The 26469-nt window shown below is 44.7% G+C and overlaps 1 protein-coding gene across 2 annotated transcripts in view; it reads left to right on the plus strand.

The window, feature by feature from the left end:
- The window catches only part of LOC138287463 (uncharacterized), a 287365-nt gene that overhangs the window by 84930 nt on the left and 175966 nt on the right, over nt 1-26469 (plus strand). For both annotated transcript variants that reach the window (XM_069227897.1, XM_069227898.1), the window contains exons 4-6: nt 3031-3205; nt 7412-7523; nt 16418-16524. In XM_069227897.1, coding sequence (XP_069083998.1) covers nt 3031-3205; nt 7412-7523; nt 16418-16524 — 394 coding nt within the window. The remainder of the gene's footprint in view (nt 1-3030; nt 3206-7411; nt 7524-16417; nt 16525-26469) is intronic.

Consider the following 26469-nt stretch of genomic DNA (forward strand, 5'->3'; position numbering starts at 1 on the left):
ACCAAGGATGAGTTTATGAGCATTGGTATTGGTGTGAGAGTAACGGTTTGTTAGGCATTGTGGAGGTAAGCAATTCTTGCCAATTTCAATTATTTTTCATGTTTAATTTGTATGTGTGTGAATTTAGTTATACATAACCTGTCTGACTCAAATTAGCCGTGGTAGCAGTTTCTCTATTTACTTAGCAATGACAAATATTTGACATCCTAGAATCAACAGAGCGATTTGGCAACAGCTGCTATTCATGGGTATCCATCAATTTGAAGCAGTCATGTAATACATCTACTAATTTGGGAAGAGAAACTTGTTAAACAGTTTGAGGAATTACACTCTCATTCCAACCAGGCCTAGAGACTTGTCTGCTTTCATTTAAGATGGAGATCTTTGAAATTGTTATCCCTAAGCACTCTTCCCTTCTCCTAGTCTATCCAGACATTTCAGCCTCTGATAAATTGGAGATACAACTGTATACATTCCCAAAAGTATATGTTTGTTTCAAAGTTGAACTTCTAGATGTGTCTGCCCAGGGCAGTAACCTTTGCGAGCCGCAACAGTCTTTCACTTGTTTGTAGTGAGTGCACAGTGGTCTGAAAGGTGACAGTGAATGGGCTTCCCCCTAACACAGCTGCTGGTCACATTCTCTTAATAAGATAAACAAAGCTCACCTGCTTCCTTGCTTCATGGTCGAACAATCAAAGTCGAAGCTTCCCACGAGGTGGTTTGTGGTTTGGTTTTGGATACAGTAGAACACCAGACATATCAGTTAGTATCCCGTCTAGTTATTTTCTTGACAAGAGCCTTTTAATTACATGAAATGAGCAACATACAGGTAAAATATGCAAGGGGTGAAAATTGGAGACCTGTAACACCAAGCATTTTGAAGATGAATGGGGTAAATTGGGGAGCAAACTACCCCAAAAAAAAGAAAATGATATGCGGTGGCCCATTTGAGTTTGATTATAATCTACATAGAGGTGGTGTGATGTTTGTGTGCAGACCACACACACTGGTATTTATCATTTCAGTAACAAAGTTGGAGGACGTTCTTGCCAATGTTGGTTTGATGTGTATTGTTCTGCACCAACCTATTCCATCCATCAGGCTATCTTTTTACTTACTTGAAATCCCAGCTCTAAATAATAATCTGTTCTAACTTGATGCAATTCCACACCAATTAGGTATATGTGTGGCTGCTTTATTTTCTATTAATACAGACAAATATATTTTTATGTTTAATATTTTTCTAAGTATTTGAAGGTTTTACAATTGATAACTGATTTCTATGATACAAATATTGCAAGTAGTGAGATTAAAAGTAAATTTGGTGCTGTCATAAAGGAATTATATTCATCATTGGATTTTTTGTCCATTGATCATGTAAACACTATTAACTGGTCTGATGAGCTTTATGCAGGTAATTTTAATAACTCCCACTGTGAATTAAGTTCCTGCAAAATCTAAAAGCTATTAAGAATTAGATCAAATCACTCACCATGTTTTGAGGTGATGGGCCCTAGGAGAGGAACATCCTTTTAGACTACAGTTTTAATCAGATTGTTGTCCCTTTTTCAAAGGGATGAATTTGCATATAGCATGAAATAGGAAGCTCTCCGCTCTTCTTTATAGGGCGCTATACAAGAGAAGCTGCATCATCGTTCCATGATGCTGTGAGCTCTGTCCCAGAATCTTTTTGTGTATGAAGATTCAGTTTCCAACTGTAATGTTACCTTGGGCTAATATTCACACATCATGAGGCCTCATCCACATCCTGAGGCTCGGCCCTTGATAGGTGACTGCTGACTTCCAGGATGCGTCCAGTCGGATGATACATGGTAGACCTGCAGGACCACCTTACTATTGACATGATGGTATAGCTTTGTCGTAACTAAACAAAGGAGATATATTTGTGCACAGATAGTAGACTTGGAGATGATGCATTGAGAAGAGTTTGACCTGGACCATCATACGTGTGTCAAACTAGGTTTTGCAGTCCTTAAAGTTAAAACATTTTTTTTTTAATATGGATGTGATAGAGAGGTAAATAAAATAAATATGGCCTATTCATTCTTGTGTTGTATATGTGGGGATTATTGGGTGCCTCTGAAGGTGCACAGACACATATGTGTTGAAACATGCATTGAAAAGATTAGCTGTCCACCTGCCTGTTTGTCACCTGCCCCTAATTATGCAGGCGTCATTAGGGTAGCCCCAATTTGAGCCCCTGTGGAATGCTAGCAAAAGAAAATCTATTGAAAGAAAGCTGAGATTATATGTACAAAATTACATAAACACACTTTGGCCAAACAAATTCCCATTATAGTTTAAAAAAAAAAAAAATCTTGATACCTATCTAACTTCTTTAAGCACTTTAAAATGTGTTTTGTTTTTGAAGAAAGTTGATGTAGTATGTTGTAAAGCTAGAGATAACATTTGTACTTTAACAAACATGTATAGATTGTTCGGGATTTGTTTGGGTAACCATTCTAATTAAAACCGCTAGTTTATGATTTAAAATAGTTGTTTGGCGCTGCTAATTAAAATGTTTGAGCAAATACTAGGAATCCAGTGCTGCTTTCATTGCCATTTTGTTGTTTCATGTGTGAAGTTTCACCTACCAAGGTAATGCTTGTTGAGTAACACAACGTGGCTTTCCAGTCTTGATTCAGAACGTGAGAGTACAAGACAGCTTTTCAGGTTTGGGGCGGGATAAATGCACACACAAGTACCCTAAACGGGAATCATTCACGCAGTCCATCTTTACCGTGAATATCTGCCATGGATCTAGACATCTGGAGCTTGCAGTGTCCATTTCATCCAGTTCTTCGTGTTTCTGTGCAGGTTGAGCCTTGCTATCCAATATCTGCACAATGCTTGCATCTACAGTGGGTTACTCAAGTGCATCCAGTATTCAAGCTCTTTCCAGCATGTAGAGTGGGAGCAGAGGTTACAGCTTACAGAGCAGTTCCTGGGGTACACATCGTGAATTGTGTAACTTGTCAACCTGACTCATCCATAGTTTTTGTCTTCCAGCATGGCCAGAGAAGTGGAGGAGATAGTTCGGCGGAATGGGTCTGTGCCGGCTACTGTGGGAGTTTTGCACGGCAGAGTACATGTCGGCCTCGATGATACCGAGCTCCAGTTCCTGGCAGAAGCTAAAGACGCTGTGAAGGTGTCGCGGAGAGACCTTCCCTACGTGCTGAGCCAGGTAGAGTTGGGCCTTTCCACTGAAATAGGAAACTGACTGCCTTGTTCATCAGTGGTTCTTTGCACCGTCTTTATGGTAGGCATTTTGGCTGGCTGAATTCCCTCACCGCAAAGCGGAAGACACCATCCACAGAGAGGAAGATGCCCCAGGGCACGCCTTCCACTTTGCAAATCAGTTGCCAGGTCCTTGAAGTTTTAGTAACTGTCTGATGTTTTGTGACTGCAGGTCTATATCCAATCGCAGTTAGGCGGGGACTCTCCATTCACGCCCTTTCCGAATTGTTTGAGTCACTAAATCCATTTTGCCAATCGTATATAGTTTTCCAACTTGCAAACAGATTTAATATGTACCAAAAAAAAGTCATCTGCAAACCATGTGATTTTGCAAATCTTATTATTATTTTTTTTTATAACAAAATTGCTTTGGCCTCCATCATTTGGATTCAGTTAGACGCAGCTCATCTCCTGGAGCCAGTGCCTTGTGCCAGGAAATAATCCTCGCTAGAGGGATGATAATTCCACCCTAGCATGCATGCCAGGCTTGACTGGAAGGTGACCACGCAGAGCTGGCACGTGGGGAGCACCCACAACGGCTGCTTCTGTCAAAACGTAGACCAGCTCTCAACCCCAACCAATTACCTTAGTTGAAGATTCCACTCACTAATCCACTGTGGTAAATACAGTCAAACAATCAAACAGTTGCAGCCACCTCAATTGTGGAATCAGTTACTTCAGTCTTTTCTTTCCTTCCTGAAGGTGATACAGTGCCAGTATCTTCAAGAGCCTCAAACAGATGGGTTGACTTGTGCTCTGCTGGGCACTGCACCTGCTGCAATCACACAGCTCCCTGCATGCACACTCGTAGATACTTGAAGAGAAGGTTGGCCTACACATCTTTTGCCTTGGGAGTTGAAGTGCGGTGCAGCTGTTCTGCTTTGCTTGTTGACGTTCATAGCACATTCACGCCAACTTCTAGACTCTTGAGTCTTTGAACTGCCCAGCTGAAACATACATATATCCTACATCCAAATGGCAATTATACAGAAAATGTCTGTCTACAACTGGCTTACTGAATGTTTACAGAAAAGTTGAGCATCACCAACAAGGTAATAAACATTACATGTTTCATTTAAAAGATCTTGAGTGATTTGTCATAAACAATGAACAATATTGGAGAAATGACGTACCTCTTTAGCACTTAACCTCTGATGGAGACGTGTCTTGACATTGGGGAATCAGTGGTTATTTTAGAAGTTTGTCTTTCCAGGAAAGAAGTTAGGAAATTTCTGTGTTACGTGTTAGCCTCATCCCTTTAGGTTCCACTGGAATGCCATGAACCTGAGAATCAGGTGGCCAATAGGATTCCTTCATGGGATATCATTCTGGAGATGCACGTTGCGGGTTTATTACAAGTCTTTGATCGCATGAAGCCATAGATGCCTTGGTATATTGATCTTCACATATCTGATGATGTTATGTTCTTCCTCGCTCATAACCCTTTGTATCATCGTAGATCCTTCTTTACATGCAGTGTCACTGGTGACAGTGAGTCCCTCCTTACCTATAGCCTGGGTGTAGTTCCGATTATTCTTCCATTCGTGTAGGGGTGAACATCACCGTTTTTCTTCACTCTAATTCCACCGCCGGGGACATGTTGCATCCTTCTGCACTGCTTGTCAGATATCATGTCATGCCTTCCCTTCCCCGATCAATCCTCATGCTAACTTTCTTAATATATCCTCTTGGTTCTTCATCTTTGAAGCCTTATTAATTTACTAAAACATTTATATTATTGAATACTGGAAGCTAATTCGCGCACCTTGGTCTCTTTGTTTTTACTTAAATTTATTATTTCAGTTGCTTGTGTGCTGACTACTTGTTACTGTTTGTATAGCACCTCGAAGCTGGGTCCTCTGGCACTTGCATTTGTGCTTCACAAATCTAATAAACCAGTGGTTCCCAACCGTTTGACTCCTGAGGACCCCCACTCAATCACTACTGGAAGCTGGGGACCCCCAAGCAATTTGTACGTTTTAAATTTCAGACATTAAAACAATGGGAAGTTTGCCGCTACATCTCGGTGACTAACTTTTCAGTGTTTGGCTTTATTTAGGGAAGCTGAATCCTCAAGTCAGATTCTATATCTCCCAAGCGATTTCTGTTTTTATTTTTTAGGGACATAAGATCTGATAAAGCTTTTTCACATAAATATGTGGTAGGGAAAGAATGAAAACCATAAAGGCCTCTCATCTCGCCCTAGCCTCTCTGTCACATGTAATTCATTTGGTTTATAGCACCTCTCATATTACTGTAGGGTGTCGAAGCACTTTACAGAGGACTGTAAGGTGTAGGATTCACATGTCATCCACACTGGTAGACATTTTCTAAGAGTGCTTGGTCTGGAGAAGCACAAACTCAGGGTTCAGAACATAACACAGTGGTTAGGCTTGACTTTAATAACAGGAATGTATTTCTACACAAGCACAACATTTTTGCAGCATAAGGAAAATAAAAGACTGGGGTGAGAAAAATAGCGTTTTAATTTGTGCCATGCAGTTTTCATGCAGATGTTTGATGGTAGTTCATAGCTCACTTTGCTAGATTACGAATGTAACTTATGAACTGCACAGTAACAAAAACATCTCTGACACAAAAGCCGTAACCCACTGTGCTATGCACATAAAATACTGTTCTTTGTATGAGACATGTTCTTTGCAGCAGGCATATTAACCATCTGTGCTACCATAGGTGAGTCAAAACTGCCACTAGACAAAACTCCCATCTCTCTCCTTCAGGTACATTAATCACCAGTTACCTTGACACTTTTATTTTTGCCAAAAGCTGCTGGAAGTTCTTTTAAAACTGTTGCACAAAGGAAGTAATAAATACAAAAACATGCACGTTTCTTTGGAGAGGCCCCAGCTGGAGAAGTGCATTCCTGCTGGCCCAGGCCTACGGACCGATTCGAATATTTATTAACAAAAAGAAAAATAGTATGTGAATCACAGAGCCAAGCAACTAGGGCAGTGGTTCTTAACCTGTGGTCCAGGAACCACTGGGTGTCAGCAAAGTCTACTCCGGGGATCCGCGACTGCTTAGAAAATTAAATAATATTAACAGATTAATAAAGTAAACAAAGAAGCAAACTGTAAAGTTGAACAATGTAAAACATTCTGTAAATATAAAGTAAATTGAAATTGGAGACCGAAAAATATGTTGGTATCCTCAGAGTGATTAGTGGGAGCAGATCAAGTCCATTGAACAGAATATAGTGCGGACGATGAGTGGCCTCAATTGAATTTCTAAAAGCTCAAACCTTCACATTAAAATGTGATTAATGCTTGTTTCTTTATTTTTTGTGGTTGACATCACTGAAATGCCTAGGCCGGGGTCTCCGGCTTCCAGTAATGACTCGGTGGGGGTCCTCGGATTCCAATAAGAACTAAGTGGGGGTCCCTGGGTTCCAAAAAGGATTGTCAGGGTCCACGGAAGTCCAAAGGTTAGGAATCGCAGGACTAGGGGATCTCCTGGCACCTCATGAGCATAAAAGTTAAAGCACAGAAGTACAGAATACACATTTATATGTTTTATAGACATGGCAGTAATGAAGAATAATGTGATGAAACTGAAACAAAGAAGCTGTACAGGTGCATAAACTGAAATCTTGGGTAAGTTCACCATCGACCTTCAAACCGATACAAAAATGTGAATTTCCATTGGTGAGCAAACTATTCAAGAATTCCACATCTCCTGTGCCTAACATGAGAGTGAAACATTACATCTTAGAGACAGGAACAACCTGGTAGAATTGGTTAGCATTGAGTGAAAAAAATCCTGAAGCCATTACAGTTGCACTAAGGCAAAATGTTTAATCACACAGAAAGGCATTTCACAGTTCTTCATATTTGAGATTTTTGTTAACAGAAAATGCATATTTATAGATTGAATATAACTATCTTGACTTGATTTTTTATTTTAATTTTTTTAACTTACTGACAAGTATATGTGTATGTATGTGTGTATTTTAATGTTTTTCTTTTTATTTGTATGCCTGTATTGGTGAATATATCCTAGGACAAGGTTTTGTCTGTGATTTGCATCTCTGCCTTGAGGACAACTCTCCAACTTGTCCGCAGATAACCTATAAACAAACCTTATGGATGCACAAGCCTGTCACTCAGCTGGTTCTGCTTTATTTCCTCAACAGCGCCTCTCCGGAGGGACCACTGTATCGGGGACAATCATAGCTGCACACAAAGCGGGAATCAACATCTTTGTGACGGGCGGCATTGGAGGAGTCCATCGTGGTGCGGAGACAAGTAAGAGCTGTTTTTGCCCTTCTCTCTTGCAGCTGACTTTTGGAATATTTTTCCTCTGTTTACCATTCTATCAATCTAATTTCTGTCCACCTATGACACTGGGGGAGTTGCGAGGGTTGAAGTCTTTCCAGCTCGATGTGGACACCCTTATTGGGTCGGGTAAGAAACTGTGCTAGGAGTGAGATAGGTGTTAAGACTGCAGAAAAAACTAGCTATTGGAGAAAATCAGACTTTTTGGAGTCCAGAATGCCACCTGCTGAGGAGGAATCCTTCAATCCTCTACGGTGGGTTAATTAGACTGTAAATTTAATTTCTGGGAAAGCAAAGAGCAATTTGGTGGCAGGGTACATTTGCTGGGGAAGGCGGTGATCACCTGCTAGGTGAAGACACTCTTTGATGGTGAAGGAACTAACATTCACAAAGGAAAATGTACGTGAATGGGGAGGAATTAGGGTGAGGAATCTTCTCTTAGGGATGGGTACATTTCTGTGTGATGTTGAGTCACGTGCTTGTGGAAAAGACCGTAGCATAGGATGCTAAGATAGGAAGTGTACGGACTGGTCCTCTCTGCAGGGTCACACCCAAACTTTTTGACTTTATTCCTCCAATTTTTGCTGAATTCGTTTTTGTTGGCCTTAAGACTCTGTACACTTTACTACTGCTAACCAGTGTTAAAGTGTTTGTTCTCACTCCCTTAAACATGGTTCCATTGGCATATACCTGATTGGCATTTTAATTCCCTTGTACAGTAGTATACTAAATACCCAGACCCTGTAAATTAAATGATACCAGTGAGCCTGCAGCACTTATTGTACCACCTACATAGGTAACACCCTAAAACATGCCCCAGGCTTGCCATTGCAGCCTGAGTGCAGTTTTAAACTGCCATGTCGACATGGCATTTAAACCCCAAAGCTAAGCCTTAAACTTCCCTTTTATTACATACATCACCCCTAAAATAGGCCCTAGGTAGCACACAAGGCAGAGTATTATGTAATTTAAGGTTGGCCATGTACTTTCATGTCCCTGTAGGTGGAAACACCTAAATTCTTATTTCACTACTCTGAGGCTTACACCTCCCATTGGATTACATTACGGATTCCTTATTACATTTAATAAGCTGTAATTTGTTAATGGAAGCAGGTAGATGTGTCATGTTTGGTAACTATGAAATTGTAATGCTCAACCCTCTTTAAAGGTAAAGTCGGATCTTTCATTACAATTTTGAAAATTCAATTTTTAGGAAGTTGGCATTTTGCTGCCCTTTGTACATGCCACGTTGCCTTGGGTCACATGACTGGGTGTAACTGACAGAAATTTGTGAGTTCCTTCCAGACAGTCACACAATTAAGGGATTAGGTGTGCCTCAATGGGCCATCTGCTGGCAGGATTGGGGGGGGGGGTCTGGAGCTGAGCACAGCCTCACACCTGAACAGCCTGTGCTCTGCCTTCACACAAAGGGCTTAAAGACCCTGTATTTTCACTGCAGCCAGTTTGGAGGTGGGGCATGGGAATCGGGAAAATCCATGCACTTCAAAGAGCCTTTCAAGAAGCTTCTCCTACTTCCCAAACAAAGGGCACCAGCATATAAAAATAGGACCTTCAGAGCCAGTCCAGTTCACTACTGGACCTGTGGAAGAACTCTCCGGACTGTCTGCTGCTTTGACTTGCTGTGCACTCTGCCAGATTGCTGCTCTACCTGGAAGGACTTCTTTGCTCCCTCAAGCCTACCTTGAACCTTCAGAGGCCAGCCCTGCTGTACAACCCTGCTTCTTAACATGCCCCCATGACTACCAGAACTGACTCCAAGGTCTAGTGTTCTGGCCTCCTGTTTAGAACCACAGGGACATAAAAGGCTCCCACCATCTTGAACCCGTACCTGGACCCAGCCTGAGTGAGTTCTGAATCCCCAAGAGTTGTCTCACCATTCCTGGTCCCTTGGATCTGTTGCTAGAGGTGCCTAAATGGTCAAAAATCAAAACTAAGGATTTAAACAAATTCTGGCCGGAAAGTGCTCTGAGTACTATGGTCAGACTGGGACCAACCTGCTTGCCTATCTACCTGAGGTGCATCACTGTTCGCATTAAATTTGTGGCTTTGCCTGGCATGTTTTTCTCTGCAGAAGCAAATACGTTTCAGCAGTCCTTCACCACAGGGGTATCTGACCTTGTGGAACTGTCTTCGGCTACAGCCCTCTGCCTCGTCCCACTGGAGATTTCAACTTCCATTTTGACAACTAAGCCAAACATAGAAATCTTCACAGTGGCTTCCTCCCAAGGCCATCTGTCGATGACGCTCCCTTCTCAAACATCTCCTGCCACCTTGCCCTGCTGAACTTTACCTTCTCAGACACTTTTTCTCAGACTTTGTTCTAAGTTGGAAGGTAAGCACTGACCAGGCCCAATGCACTTCTTGTATCCAAACCACGCTCCATCACTGTCAGACATATTTTTTGACTGTGACTAGATTTCATGCGACTAGATGTCCGTGGTTGGAGCTTTGATCTTTTAGGTGCTAGTTTTCACTCAAAGCTTCCAAAAATTCATAGCTCAAGTTCCACTCATTTATTTTTTGTTGTTTTGGGGTCAAATAATTTATTAACATTGACTCTAGTTTTCTAAATTTGTTTGGGACTTTTCTTGTGTTTTCACTTTATTACTGTTTGTGTGCTGCATAAATACTTTACACCTTGCCTCTAAATTGCTAATCTACTCAGAATTAAGCACAGATTAATTTAGTGACTTTTTGTGGTTCACCCCACAAGGGATTGCGTCTGTTGCCTGACTAGGGCTTACACCCCAGTCAACCAACAGCTTAATTTCTCACAGGAAGAAATGGATGGAAGTAATAATTTGATGGTGATGGAGAGTCATTTCATAGGAGTAAAAGAGTTGCTTAATGGTGAGTGAAAGGCTGCAGCTCACGCCTCTCCTTGAGTACCATGGGTTCTATTGCAAGTCTGAATAGCAACTGTGAGAGCGGCCAGCCTTGTCTCGTACCCCTGCCCAACGACCACGCCCCAGAGAGATGTCCCCCAACTCGAACGCAGCTCCTCATACAATAAGCACACCCAACCACAAAAATAAGGGCCAAATCCCATGACACGCAAAACCTCCAGCAAATAGCCCCAGTCCAGGGTGTCAAATGCCTTCTCCAGATCAATGACCACCAGGGCCAATTCATCCCGTCGTTGTCGGACCTCATGCATCACATGTGTTAGTCTGCGCAAATTCAAGCTAGTACTGCTGCCGGGAATAAAGCCATATTGGTCTTCATGTCCCAGTGTGGCTGTTTGCCGAGTAAGACGCATAGCAAGGGCCTTTCAAAGTATTTTGGTATTGGTATTAATCATTTTGAGGGGCCTATAAGCTGATGGGTTAGTGGTATCTCCACCCGGCTTAAGTAACATACATATCTCCCCTTCCCTCATAGACTGGGGCACCCTGCCCAGGCTGAACGCCTCCTGCAGAACCTCCAGCAGTCGTGGAGCCAGGTGTTCAGCATAGGCTTGGTAATATTCAGGTGGGAAACCATCACCCCTAGGGCCTTAGAACGCGGCAGAGTCTGCAATGCCTCCTGAATCTCTTCCAAAGTCAGTGGGCCATCTAATTGTTCAGCCACGACTGGAGGTAGCCTTCGCATTCCCGCAGCCGCCAAGTAAAGGGCATATCAAAGCTTAATGATATCTGGATCTGCCTCATAGACCTTTTGCAGATGCTGTTGTAATGTACACATTATGCCTGACCTAGATGTTACCCTGTCGCCGTCTAGATTAACCAGGCAATTAATGGGTGGTAGCGATTGCTCTCTGCGTAGAATCCAGGCTAACAACTTGCTGGATTTATCCCCCTCCCTCTGTAGTCTTTGCCGAAATGTTTGCAGTGTATACTTATCTAATCGGTCCCAGAGGTCACCCAATCTTCTACGGCTTTGAATCTCCCGCTCCTGAGAGTCTGGGGCATCCGGTAAAGCGCTCTGCAATGCTGCAAGGGCCGCCTCCTCTATCTAAATATCAGAGTGCAGCTGTTGTCGCACGCCACATTAAAAGCCCATACAAGCACCCCTCGTGACTGCCTTTAAAGCTTCCCATTCTATAGTTCTAGTAGTGACAGACCCCCTCCCCCAATTACCTTCTATGTATTAGCCAAGTACGTTGCCCAGGGTTTCCCACCCCATTGTGTCATCCAGAATGTCTGAAGGCATAGCATGGGTTGTCTCCCCATACCACCTTACAGACTACTGGGGAATGGTCAGACAAGTAGCGAGCCAAATGTGTGATTTTGTAAATCCTCTGGTCCCCCTACCAGTATTCTATTTAGTCTACTAAATGTGTTGTGTGTAGGGGAGTCTCAAGTATATACCCTACTTTTGGGATGAGACATTCTCCACACATCCCATAAATCCAGCCTTGGTGAAGGCTTTGGACATAGCTGGTTTCATTCCTGGCCTTGGAGGCATCTGATGAAGGCAGGGGTCCAAAACACAATTGTGATCCCCCAACCAAAATATAGGTGTATCAGTGGTGGGAGTGAGTAGATCCTGCATGGTATAAAAAAAAGAAATGGAATCATCTATATTGGGGGCATAAGTATTCAGCAAAGACTCCTCCCTTCCATCTAGTGAGCCCTGCAGAAAAACATATCTGCCATTGATGTCAGCCTCCAAAAAAGTGAGGGAAAACGGGATCCCTGGTGCAACCCAGGCTAGCGTACCCCGCACGTAGGTAGAGTATGAAGAATGATATATCTGCCCTCTCCATTTATGTGCTAGCTTAGATACCCCAGCATCTTCAAGGTGGGGTTCCGGAAGGCAAGCGATATCGATACAGTGCCTTTTAAGTAGGGATAGAACTCTATACTGCTTTGCATAGGTTCCCAGGCCACGGACATTCCAGGCTAGTAACTTGTAATCAGTATGCCTCATCTAAGTGTTGTTTTCAGTACATACCCGTACCCCCTCTCCATACAGTGCCCATACCCAGCTGTGATATTGAGAACAACAGTAGGAGTACTGTACCAAACATTTACAAACCTCACAACCTCACGGGCAAACAATGTGGAACTGCAAGACTATTGTAGCCCAACTCCTGCGTGCGGCAGGAACGCACCCAACCCCTGCGCAGTCCAACAACGACCAACAAATACCTACTAAGCTCCGCCAGCCAGGCGATTCATACAGTCTGTCAAAATGTAGTAATTAAGCAAAAAACTTCACCCACACAGCATATTATCCTATCAACCGGCAGGAGTGAGCAGGGCTTGCTCGGACACCCCCTCCCCAACTTAGACACTGAGTTGAGGAAGAGTTCCCCGACCATTTGGAGAGGACACAGTTAGGTTTTAGCAGCCCACCACCGGCAGCCCACTCTTTTAGGTGGTCCCCCAGCTTTTCCGAATCAAGAAGCCCCATAAACGCAGAGGAATAAGGGGGCTATTACGGTGACCCCTCACAGTCTGCTAATGTGTCTGGTACCACGTCCGCTGATATACTGGAAGTTGGTGAGGGTGAGCCCTCCGTGATCACTTGCAGGGGGAACCCCACTGGACTGCTGAGTCTCCCTGGCGAGATGCATGGCTCCATCCTCCCCAGTCTGCACTCGTTGTGTTCCAAGAGGAGTAAGATGTTTGCTATACATGATGTGTAAAATGAGGTGTTACATAAGAAGTATACAGTTGTGGCATTGGAATGTCATGTGATCACTGTCCTAGAAATACTTTGATATAAAGCCAATAAGAAAATGTTAGATAAAATAGACTATAATGCCGCTCCATGTATAAAAAGAAATCTAGAACACACATAGGGTACACCGACATGACAACTGACTTGGCACTTAGTTCAGTAATGGCATTTCCATCAGGGTAGGCATGAATGTTTGTAAGTTTGTGTTTAAAAACTATTACTTTTACTAAAGCCCTCTGAATGCAGTGACATAATCTAATGCACTAAAGTGAAAGGCTTTTGCACGTTAAAAAAAAAATACACCTTTTTATTTTGGAAGAGGCTTCATCCCCTTTCACCTAATGTTTATTTCATGATTTACATGCCAAATATTGTCAAGGCTCTGCTCGTGCGTGGGCTCCTAGAGCCCGGCCAGAACCTTGGCTCGGCTCTGGCTTCCTCTCCCTGTGAGTTTATTGGGTTGCCACCTCTACGAGTCAGCACGATGTATTTTATGTGCCGTTGCCATTTGACACTCCTATGAACTCCCAGAATCCACCAAAGGGCCAAAGTAAAATAAAATAAAACTGCTTCTGTACGGAGTGCTGTGGTGCAGGGTAGTCAGTCACCCTTTCCATCAAGCTAGGGGGTACTTTGCCTGCGTGAACACTCAGGTGGCATCTACGAGGGAAGGGCAAAAAGGCGTTTGATGGCCTGGGTTTACAGACTATAATGCTTTAACAATATTGATCAAATATAAAGGGCTCGTGACTCGCTTGTCTCTCGGTTGACTCATGCCTTTGTGGTTAGGGCAAAGGGAAGGAGGTTCGTGTGTGTTTGTGCTTTCAAATCTAGAAAATGTTAGTTTTAAATACAGTTGACTCAAAATTATGATGCAAGGTAGGGTGCAAAACTGAAACTCTTACAAATGGTAAATAATGCATTGCTTTACTTTTCAAGAGTGGTTATCATATATTTCGTGCTACGTTTGTGTGATTTACATGACAAACTCTATTATTTCTCAGCTAGTGCTTGGATTCTAATCCTTGACACCCTAGTGACATATGTATATGAATGGCATCTTAAAAACACTTCCCCAGAAAGCATAAACACATCATGGCACAAGTCTCAAACAGTAAGGGAAGTGTCCCTCCAGAGTTCACCAGGGTCTTGGAAAGCCCTACAGACACTCTGGCACAGGAGCCAAGGGCACCCTGGCTGCAAGGTGTTACTACATGTGGTGTGCTCTATAATAGGCATTGGGAGTCCCACTTGCTGGGGTGGGAACTGCTCAGTAGGTTGATTGTAGCAGGAGAATCACTCCTAAAAGAGGAGCTTTGCCTTCTGAAAATGGGATCCTCACAGCTTCCCATTCTGCCATTGCTGTGCTTGACATGTCTGGTCACCCGGGAGGTTCTGTGGTTGGTCCTCAGTCCTCTTTGCTCTGAGCAATCCACTCTAAGGTTATGAGCCTGCTAACTCACCCTCTTCACTCTGACCTCGAGGGAGGGGTCTCCAACCTTTCCTGTAATAAGAGCTACTTGTATTCAATGAAAACCATTGCAAGCTACTATTATTATTAGTGTTGTAATAGTGATCACATCAGACAAGGTTATATTAATTTCATCAGGCAGAGTTTCCAGCACTAATGTAAAGGAATACTTTGTCAGTTTGGAATGCCTCTATGTGGGTAATGCATGCCAACACAGCTGCACCGAGCCTGAGATGAAAGTAATATTATTAGTAATGTCTCCCACGTGCTTTAACACTCGAAAATCAGCTTTAAATATATTTTGGAAATTCAGACTTTTTTTTTTCAAACGTCCGCTAATGAGTCTGCAAATACACATATTTTTGCGTTGAATGAATAGCTTGGCATACATATTTTAATTCAACCATGCAAAAGGTTCCCATTTAATAGGCTGAGGTGCGCATAGGAAAGCTACTTACAGGTTGCTGAAGAGCTACCAGTAGCTCGCACGCTACTCGTTGGAGAAGCCTGCCTTGAGGCATTCACTGTAAACATAAAGTACTACACCTGCTGGACACCTCACCCATCCTCTCTAGTAGATGGCCTCTTGCCACGGGAAGGTACTTGGATTTTTCTCTATTTTTGGGAAGCAGTGCTCCTTCCTTCCTCCCCATCTTGATGGATGAAGCCTGCTCCTTCCTATTGGCAGGTCACTAGTTTGAATTCCAGAAGGAAGTGTCGGCCCCCCCGTCAGCAGCAGTTTTATTTTCAAAGAGGCGGGGCCATGGGGGTGATGAGCAGTAAGGGGAATGCACAGAGCACTCCCCTCGGTGCGCATGTATGTTTGGCTGGCCGTCTCGGGTGGCCCATTCACATGTGTGCACAAGGCTCCCTCCAACCCGGCACTGTGTTGCCAAGTAGGAGAGAGCCGTCCCAGGCTCCCAGTCTGTATTGGAGCGCCCAGACAGGGTGTTCCAGCCAATCATAAGGCTCCTCTGAGCAGCATCATGATTGCCGCAGGGCAGGCTGGAAGCCTGTCCCTGGAGTGTGACAGTGGCAACCAAGTAAGTTTAATTTTTTAATATTTAAAAATATATATTTTTGTTGTGCCTCCCCACGCCCCTTTGCCGAGTCACCAGCCACGACTGAATCCCAGGAAGGTTGGCTGATCCTTCTCTCCTCCTGAAAGTTGGTAAATTGAGTACCGTAAATTTGGTAATAGTAACATAATATGTTCAGCGCTTCAAAATCGCAGAATAATAGTATGACATTTTATACAAAAATCAAGGTATTAGGCCCGTGTGATATTGATCTGTTTCCTCCACCTCCTCTGCCCTTAGTTGTTCCTCCACATTCCATATGGACTTTGGATTTGTTTACTTTCCTCCTACTTTTATTCAATGCTCCAGTCTAACTTGATTTATGTATTTATGAGTACGTAATATAGTGCTACTGGAGTACTTTTATGTATTCTTACATGCCTTCGTGAATCGGCTCCCAAATGTCCAACTCCCTATCAGTAGAAAGGCAAAGAGAGCTCAATCCTTTCTATGTGTACGGATTGCATGTGAATATTGTCATTTTATTTCCATTTTAGATGTCTCAGGACCAATTCACTAAGGCATATAAGGATGCGTAAAAGAGTACTGCACAAATACCACTTTACGTACCCCAAAACGCCTGTGCGACTGGGCCCCTGGGCTCCTGGATGAGAAGTGATGCTCCTGCAGCTCACCGCCTCTCTTGTGTTCTGTGTACTCTGCAGGCATGGATGTGAGTGCCGACCTCACTGAACTGGGCCGGAGTCCTGTCGCTGTGGTGTCCGCAGGAGTGAAATCCATTTTAGACATCGGCCGCACTCTGGAATACCTGGTAGGTGCTGAAGCAAGAAGTCACTGGCTCAGGCTTTACTGGCTCCTATCACTTGTTTACTATTTGGGGCTTTTACAAAACAATAGAAAAAGGGAAAAAAATGCACATGAAGTTAGGATGGGGACATTTATAGCATCCCAGCTGGGTGCTTCGAGGCTTAACACCTAGGCATTTATTTATAAACCACTTTTATTAATGATTTGCATCCTGCTTCTAAGACTACTGTATGGACAGGTGAAGTTACTTGCCCTGAATAACACTAGTGTGTTCAAATGGGACATTACATTACACCCCAGATTTACAGCGTCTAAAGTCATCAACTTAGCAAGGAGGCCACATCTACCCTAGACAAGTGTATGAACAGCTTTTTCTGTGTTTCTCCTAGTAATGCGTCCTCAATTTTTTATTTTGGGGCGCAAAACAGCTCCATGCTATTCAAATGGTTCTGAAAGAAGAGCTCCCTGAGCGACGAAAGACTCTCACAGTTCAGTCTTCCAGTCCAGAACATTGTGATACCTTTCACTCACTAAATCACGTATTGAGACAAACAGCCATACGAACCCAGAATATTAATTGTTAAATAGATGCTGCGGGGAAACGGAGGAAAAAGGCTAATCATCAATGAAGGGACATTTATGCAAAACACCTGATGGGTGCTGCACTGTTTTATGTTGTTTTTATGGGGATATGTGTCCCCGTCTCAGTAATGCCAATAAAGATATGAGTTAATGGTCCCTCTGGTGAATGGTACCTTCTGTCTGATCATCTTGAGTATTGCTAAGATGCAGTAACGTCTGGTATCGGTGTTTCACTGATATGTGTTTTATGGATCTTCTTTTTTTAGAGATGAAGAGTTGAAAAAACACAAATTTCAAAAACTCTCTGTCGGAAACAATTGTTTCAGTATAAATAACTTTTTGGGAGCTCGGTCTTGTGAATCAATTGCATATTCTAGGGCGTATTTCCAACATTTTACGCACACTTTGAGGAACCATATCTTCCAGATCACTTTCTTTTAGAACTCACGATCTACCGGCTCTTTTCAGATCCACCAACTTCTGAACCGGATGAGGAGCTTTGCCAGTGAATGTTTATTTCCCTGAGGTGTGCTGCTTTGTGGCATTATAGCATTCCCAAATACTTAGTGCAGGTGTCTCAGCGTGTGGGATACTGTCTCCAGACTTGCTAGGTATCGGTGTCCTCCAAACACATTACAGTTTTAGGATGAACAGTGTTGCTTTCTCCTAATTACTGTGAAAAGGGCATTCATTTTCTCTGACTTATGTAGAAACTATCTGACAAAGACTGAGTGCCTGGACAATTGAACGCCTTCATTTCTCACACCTTATCTGTGTTGTAGACCTCTAGGAATTGTCTCTATTTTTAGAAACTAGAGGATGCCTATGCTGGCAAGACATACGTGCTGGTCACGTTTTCTGGTCCCAATGTCGCGCAAACCAACACTTCTGAATGTTTCCTAGTTGCTCTAGCAGACTGGATGTTAATTTATTGTGATGCACTGTTCTTTAAAGAGTTGAATCTTCAACTCTTTCCTAAATTGTATCAGAGTTTGGGTGGTCCTGTTGGATACACAGATGTTTTATATCCAGGACACATAGATAGAACAGGACTGTTGTCTTCTTATTTTTTTACATATCTAAGTCTGCAGTCTGATGATCCTGACTGCGGGTAATTTGAAAACCACCAGAGATGGTGAGCTTGTCTGCAAGATAAGCAGGTGTGCTGGTTGTGATATCTTTGTAAATGATGCAGCTAGTCTTGAAGATGGTGCACACTGGGAAGGGGAGCCAGTGTTGTTCCATCAGATTGGGGGTGATATGGTAATATATCTTCAGGCCCTGGATGAGACGTGCTGCAGCATGTAGGATACCCAGTACCCACCCAGTATCCTCTTCCTAAGCCAGTTGACTCACCTTGGAGAAGGGGTTTCATATTGTCAGCATATCTCATCCCTCAAACCTACAAAGTTTTCTCCACGTGTTTTATACTTATCAAGATGTTAGGCAACATACTACCTTATCTTGATTTCCCAGCAAACCCCTGTGATCAAAGCAGTTATTCAATCACATTTGGTTTTTAGTACTGTACTGTACTTACAACTTAGAGGCAATGTGTAAAGTATTTGTGCAACACTTAGTAACGCACTGAAAACACACCACAAAAGGAGACCACAACAGAGTTAGAATAATAGTCATTTTAAATAAATAAACAAGACCAAAATAACAAAAATTAAATTAGTATATCCAGAGATATTGAACTTCAACATTTCAGATAAAAAAGCACCAAAAGGCATAAAGCGCCAACTGTGGAAGTCTGGTTGTGCTGGACCAGGACTAAGTCACAAGTTCAGGCCAACTGTGATTGAGCAAGGGCCAGCGACAGGGACCCAGTTAGGTTTGCTGATCTAAAGTACCTTCAATCCAGATTCGTGGAGCATGGCATGGATCCCCTTAGAGGGTGAGTCATACATAGCTGAGGCGATGCTTTGTTTCCGAACTGCTGCGAGGCTGTAGTGCAAGGTCCTGTTGCGCCAACGTCAAGGATTCTTTTGAGGGGGCTTGCAATGCGAAGTCTGTGGTCGGGAATGCGACGTGCAGTCGGGCGATGCATCGGACCCCAAGAGCTGCAAGGCTGTAATGTGGAATTTGTTTTCATCATTGAGGCTACCGTCAACAAGAGATGCGAGGGCCTGTACCAGGGAAGCATCACGCAGCAGCTGTTCTGAAGACAACGGGTCCAATCCATGCATCATTGGCAGTGGATTGGTCCTGCTCGGGGTTGCGCCGCGCAACAGAGGAGATGCGTCGGTTCTGCTGGATCCACAGGCTGACAGAGCACCTTATGCTCAGGACTGGGGAGGCACCACTTGGCATACTCAGAGATGGCAGAGTCTAGGGGCAGATGCAAGGTTGCTGGAAGCCTGTTAGGTCCCTGAGGCTTCAGATCAGGAGGCCAGCCAACTAGCCCATGGAGTCACTCGGGGTTGTAGGTTCAAGAGATGCAGGTCCAGTCCTTTTTACCCAGGCAAGAAGGCAGCAGGCCTGCACAGCAAAGCAGGAGTCCAAGAGAGTGCAGTCCAGCAGAGTGGCAGTCCTTCAGCAGGAATGCAGTCCTTCCTTCTTCCTGGCAGAGTATCCAGAGGTCCAGAAGTGTAGTGAAGTGGTGGTGTCTGAGGTCCTTCTATTATGCCCTGGTTCTGGAAGGTAGGATAAACTTCTAAACAGTGGATTTTATGTGTAAATAACTCCCTGCCTCCTCTGCCCTGGCTCCAAGCTGGCCAAAGTGACAATGCAAGGTTGTTGTGCCCTTTGTGCACAAGACACAGCCTATTAAGGTGAAAATGAGACTGTGTCCTGCTCTTCCCTCCCATCCTGCACACGATGGCCCATCAAGTTACACCTAAGCTCCCATTCTGTATGGCTGTCTAGGAGGAATACATAAAACCAACCTGCCAACTACACCCAGTCATGTGACTAGAGACAAGATTTTGGCAACAAATTGCTAAGGCAAGAAAATGCCAACTTTCTAAAAGTGGCATTTTCAGAATTGCAATTTAAAATACGACTTCACAGTAAGTTATGATTTTTAAATTGTGATTCCAGAGACACCAAACATGAACCAATTATCTCTTTCCGTTTGGACAGTGCCCTAATAAAATGTAATAAGGCAACTCCAGTGTTATTCTGTGGAAGAGCTAGGCCTTGCAGTAGTGAAAAATTTAATAATTAGTTTTTCACTACCGGGACATGTAAAACTTAAAAGTACATGTCCAAACTTTTAAATACATTTCACCTTGTCCTCTGGGCTGTCCGGGGCCTACCCAAGGGTTGACTTATATGCATTAGAAAGGAAAGTTTGAAGGTTTTGGGCCTGTCAAAGGGTTTATTTTGCTAGGTCAAAATGACTGTGTGAACTGCACACACATGCTGTGCAATGGCAGGCCTGAGACATGGTTTAAAAGACTACTTAAGTGGGTGGCACAACCAGTGGTGCAGGCTCACTGGTATCATTTAAATTAAAGGCCCTGGGCACATGTGCACCTCTAATGGGGTCTTAAAAGTAAATTAAATATGCCAATTGGAGGTAAGCCAATATTGTCATATTTAGAGGAGAGAGATCAAGCACTTTAGCACAGGTTAGCAGTGGTAAAGTGTGCAGTCCTAATAGCAGCAAAAAAACAAGGTCAGAAAATGTAGAGGATGAAGGCAAAAAAGTGGGGGAAGACACCCTAAAGCTGACAGGTCTAACAATGCCTAAACCTTCTTTTTTAATGCTTACAAGTCACCCCTAAGCTAGGCTCTAATGGCTCCTGGGGAGTGGTGCCTGGTGCCTAAAAAGTAGGACGTCCTGACAGTGAAAAACTCCTAACGTCATTTTTCACTGTTCCAAGACCTATCTCTCCCATAGACTAACATTGGGTTATCTTATTACACTTAATAAGTGCTAACTTCTGATTGGGAGTAGGTAGAGATATGCTGGTTACACTCTAATGAATTGTAATTTAAAATCCTCTTTAGTGGTAAAGGCAGATTTTCAATTACTATTCTGAAAAGAAAGTTGGCATTTCCCTCCCCAAACCAAATGTGCCTTTCTGCCAGTGTCTTAGTTCGCATAACTGTGAATGGCTCTGTTGTTGTGTATTACTTCCAGGCAGTTTGACAATGGAAGCCTAGGTGTGAAGGGGGAGGGTCTTCCTGACCCAAAGACTGGGGAGGGGCTTTACCCTGCCCTGATTACATTTTAAAGGGCCAGCATGCAGCACACACAAAGGAACCTGACACCAGACCTGTCCTTGCCTTTTTCACTCTAGACAGTTTGGAGTCAAGACCGGGGTAAGGAGGAGAACTGACTAGACCCATGTAGGAAGTTGGCTCTGTATGCACTATTTCAAAGTAAGGAATAGTATGCACAGAGTCCAAGGGTTCCCCTTAGAGGTAAGATAGTGGCAAAAAGAGATAATTCTAATACTCTATTTTGTGGTAGTGTGGTCGAGCAGTAGGCTTATCAAAGGAGTAGTGTTAAGCATTTGTTGTACATACACACAGGCAATAAATGAGGAACACACACTCAGAGACAATTCCAGGCCAATAGGTTTTTGTTATAGAAAAATATCTTTTCTTAGTTTATTTTAAGAACCACAGGTTCAAATTCTACATGTAATATCTCATTTGAAAGGTATTGCAGGTAAGTACTTTAGGAACTTTGAATAATCACAATAGCATATATACTTTTTACAGAAAACACATATAGCTATTTTAAAAGTGGACACAGTGCAATTTTCACAGTTCCTGGGGGAGGTAAAGTAATGTTAGTTCTTGCAGGTAAGTAAACCACCTACGGGGTTCAGATTGGGGTCCAAAGTAGCCCACCGTTGGGGGTTCAGAGCAACCCCAAAGTCACCACACCAGCAGCTCAGGGCCGGTCAGGTGCAGAGTTCAAAGTGCTGCCCAAAACACATAGGCTTCAATGGAGAAGGGGGTGCCCCGGTTCCAGTCTGCCAGCAGGTAAGTACCCGCGTCTTCGGAGGGCAGACCAGGGGGGTTTTGTAGGGCACCGGGGGGGACACAAGTCAGCACAGAAAGTACACCCTCAGCGGCACTGGGGCGGCCGGGTGCAGTGTGCAAACACTCGTCGGGTTTTCAATAGGTTTCAATGGGAGACCAAGGGGTCTCTCTAGCGATGCAGGCAAAGGGGGGGGCTCCTCGGGGTAGCCACCACCTGGGCAAGGGAGAGGGCTTCCTGGGGGTCACTCCTGCACTGGAGTTCCGATCCTTCAGGTCCTGGGGGCTGCGGGTGCAGGGTCTTTTCCAGGCGTCGGGATTTTGGATTCAGACAGTCGCGGTCAGGGGGAGCCTCGGGATTCCCTCTGCAGGCGTCGCTGTGGGGGCTCAGGGGGGACAACTTTGGTTACTCACAGTCTCGGAGTCGCTGGGGGGTCCTCCCTGTAGCGTTGTTTCTCCACCAGTCGAGTCGGGGTCGCCAGGTGCAGTGTTGCAAGTCTCACGCTTCTTGCGGGGATTGCAGGGGTCTTTAAATCTGCTCCTCTGGAAACAAAGTTGCAGTCTTTGTTGAACAGGGCCGCTGTTCTCAGGAGTTTCTTGGTCTTTTGGAAGTAGGGCAGTCCTCTGAGGATTCAGAGGTCGCTGGTCCTGGGGAAAGCGTCGCTGGAGCAGTTTTCTTCTGAAGGAGGGAGACAGGCCGGTAGGGCTGGGGCCAAAGCAGTTGGTGTCTCCATCTTCTCTGCAGGGGTTTTTCAGCTCAGCAGTCCTCTTCTTCGTAAGTTGCAGGAATCTGATTTCCTAGGTTCAGGGGAGCCCCTAAATACAGAATTTAGGGGTGTGTTTAGGTCAGGGAGGGCAGTAGCCAATGGCTACTAGCCCTGAGGGTGGCTACACCCTCTTTGTGCCTCCTCCCAAGGGGAGGGGATCACATTCCTATCCCTATTGGGGGGATCCTCCATCTGCAAGATGGAGGATTCCTAAAAGTCAGAGTCATTTCAGCTCAGGTTGCCTTAGGGGCTGTCCTGACTGGCCAGTGACTCCTCCTTGTTTTTCTCATTATCTTCTTCGGCCTTGCCGCCAAAAGTGGGGCCGTGGCCGGAGATGGCGGGCAACTCCACTAGCTGGAATGGCCTGTGGTGCTGGAACAAAGGGGGTGAGCCTTTGAGGCTCACCGCCAGGTGTTACAGCTCCTGCAAGGGGGAGGTGATAGCATCTCCACCCAGTGCAGGCTTTGTTACTAGCCGCAGAGTGACAAAGGCACTCTCCCCATGTGGCCAGCAACATGTCTCGAGTGTGGCAGGCTGCTAAAACCAGTCAGCCTACACAGGTAGTTGGTTAAGGTTTCAGGGGGCACCTCTAAGGTGCCCTCTGGGGTGTATTTCCCAATAAAATGTACACTGGCATCAGTGTGCATTTATTGTGCTGAGAAGTTTGATACCAAACTTCCCAGTTTTCAGTGTAGCCATTATGGTGCTGTGGAGTTCGTGTTTGACAGACTCCCAGACCATATACTCTTATGGCTACCCTGCACTTACAATGTCTAAGGTTTGGCTTAGACACTGTAGGGGCACAGTGCTCATGCACTGGTGCCCTCACCCATGGTATAGTGCACCCTGCCTTAGGGCTGTAAGGCCTCCTAGAGGGGTGACTTATCTATACTGCATAGGCAGTGTGAGGTTGGCATGGCACCCTGAGGGGAGTGCCATGTCGACTTACTCGTTTTGTCCTCACCAGCACACACAAGCTGGCAAGCAGTGTGTCTGTGCTAAGTGAGGGATCCCCAGGGTGGCATAAGATATGCTGCAGCCCTTAGAGACCTTCCCTGGCATCAGGGCCCTTGGTACCAGGGGTACCAGTTACAAGGGACTTACCTGGATGCCAGGGTGTGCCAATTGTGTAAACAAAAGTACAGGTTAGGGAAAGAACACTGGGGCTGGGGCCTGGTTAGCAGGCCTCAGCACACTTTCAAATCAAAACATAGCATCAGCAAAGGCAAAAAGTCAGGGGGTAACCATGCCAAGGAGGCATTTCCTTACACAACCCCCCCCCCCACCCAACAAAAGAGGATGAGACTAACCTTTCCCAAGAGAGTCTTCATTTTCTAAGTGGAAGAACCTGGAAAGGCCATCTGCATTGGCATGGGCAGTCCCAGGTCTGTGTTCCACTATAAAGTCCATTCCCTGTAGGGAGATGGACCACCTCAACAGTTTTGGATTTTCACCTTTCATTTGCATCAGCCATCTGAAAGGTCTGTGGTCAGTTTGAACTACAAAGTGAGTACCAAAGAGGTATGGTCTCAGCTTCTTCAGGGACCAAACCACAGCAAAGGCCTCCCTCTCAATGGCACTCCAACGCTGCTCCCTGGGGAGTAACCTCCTGCTAATGAAAGCAACAGGCTGGTCAAGGCCATCATCATTTGTTTGGGACAAAACTGCCCCTATCCCATGTTCAGAGGCATCTGTCTGCACAATGAACTGCTTGGAGTAATCTGGAGCTTTTAGAACTGGTGCTGTGCACATTGCTTGTTTCAGGGTGTCAAAGGCCTGTTGGCATTCTACAGTCCAGTTTATGTTCTTGGGCATTTTCTTGGAGGTAAGTTCTGTGAGGGCTGTCACTATGGATCCATATCCCTTCACAAACCTCCTATAGTACCCAGTCAAGCCAAGGAATGCCCTGACTTGAGTCTGGGTTTTTGGAGCTGCCCAGTCCAGAATAGTCTGGATCTTGGGCTGGAGTGGCTGGACTTGGCCTCCACCTACAAGGTGTCCCAAGTAAATCACAGTTCCCTGCCCTATCTGGCATTTGGATGCCTTGATAGAGAGGCCTGCTGATTGCAGAGCCTTCAAAACCTTCTTCAGTTGGACCAGGTGATCCTGCCAGTTGGAGCTAAAGACAGCAATATCATCAAGATAAGCTGCACTAAAGGACTCCAACCCAGCAAGGAATTGATTCACCAACCTTTGGAAGGTGGCAGGGGCATTCTTTAAACCAAAGGGCATAACAGAAAACTGATAATGCCCATCAGGTGTGGAGAATGCTGTCTTTTCTTTTGCTCCAGGTGCCATTTTGATTTGCCAGTACCCTGCTGTTAAGTCAAAGGTACTTAAGAATTTGGCAGCACCTAATTTGTCTATCAGTTCATCAGCTCTAGGAATGGGATGGGCATCTGTCTTGGTGACAGAATTGAGTCCTCTGTAGTCCACACAAAACCTCATCTCTCTCTTTCCATCTTTGGTGTGAGGTTTGGGGACTAAGACCACTGGGCTAGCCCAGGGGCTGTCAGAGTGCTCAATTACTCCCAATTCCAGCATCTTGTGGACTTCCACCTTGATGCTTTCCTTAATTTGGTCAGAATGTCTGAAAATTTTGTTTTTGACAGGCATGCTGTCTCCTGTGTCCACATCATGGGTACACAGGTGTGTCTGACCAGGGGTTAGGGAAAAGAGCTCAGCAAACTGCTGCAGGACCTTCCTACAGTCAGATTGCTGTTGGCTAGAGAGGGTGTCTGAATAGATCACTCCATCCACTGAGCCATCTTTAGGGTTTGATGAGAGGAGATCAGGGAGAGGTTCACTCTCAGCTTCCTGGTCCTCATCTGTTACCATCAACAGATTCACATCAGCCCTATCATGGAAGAGTTTTAGGCGGTTCACATGGATCACCCTCTTGGGGGTCCTGCTAGTGCCTAGGTCCACCAGGTAGGTGACCTGACTCTTCTTCTCTAGCACTGGGTAAGAGCCACTCCATTTGTCCTGGAGTGCCCTGGGAGCCACAGGCTCCAAAACCCAGACTTTCTGCCCTGGTTGAAATTCAACAATTGCAGCCTTTTGCTCATTCCAAAACTTCTGGAGCTGTTGGCTGGCCTCAAGGTTTTTACTTGCCTTTTCCATATACTCTGCCATCCGTGAGCGAAGGCCAAGTACATAGTCCACTATGTCTTGTTTAGGCTCATGAAGTGGTCTCTCCCAGCCTTCTTTCACAAGAGCTAGTGGTCCCCTTACAGGGTAGCCAAACAGAAGTTCAAAGGGTGAGAACCCTACTCCCTTCTGAGGCACCTCTCTGTAAGCGAAAAGCAGACATGGCAAGAGGACATCCCATCTCCTTTTGAGCTTTTCTGGGAGCCCCATGATCATGCCCTTTAATGTCTTGTTGAATCTCTCAACAAGGCCATTAGTTTGTGGATGATGGGGTGTAGTGAATTTATAAGTCACTCCACACTCATTCCACATGTGTTTCAGGTATGCTGACATGAAGTTGGTACCTCTGTCAGACACCACCTCCTTAGGGAAGCCCACTCTGGTAAAGATACCAATGAGGGCGTTGGCTACTGCAGGGGCAGTAGTCGACCTAAGGGGAATAGCTTCAGGATACCTAGTAGCATGATCCACTACTACTAGTATGTACATATTTCCTGAGGCTGTGG

The sequence above is a fragment of the Pleurodeles waltl genome, chromosome 4_1 (genome assembly GCF_031143425.1).
Source record: "Pleurodeles waltl isolate 20211129_DDA chromosome 4_1, aPleWal1.hap1.20221129, whole genome shotgun sequence".
NCBI classification, from domain to species: domain Eukaryota; kingdom Metazoa; phylum Chordata; class Amphibia; order Caudata; family Salamandridae; genus Pleurodeles; species Pleurodeles waltl.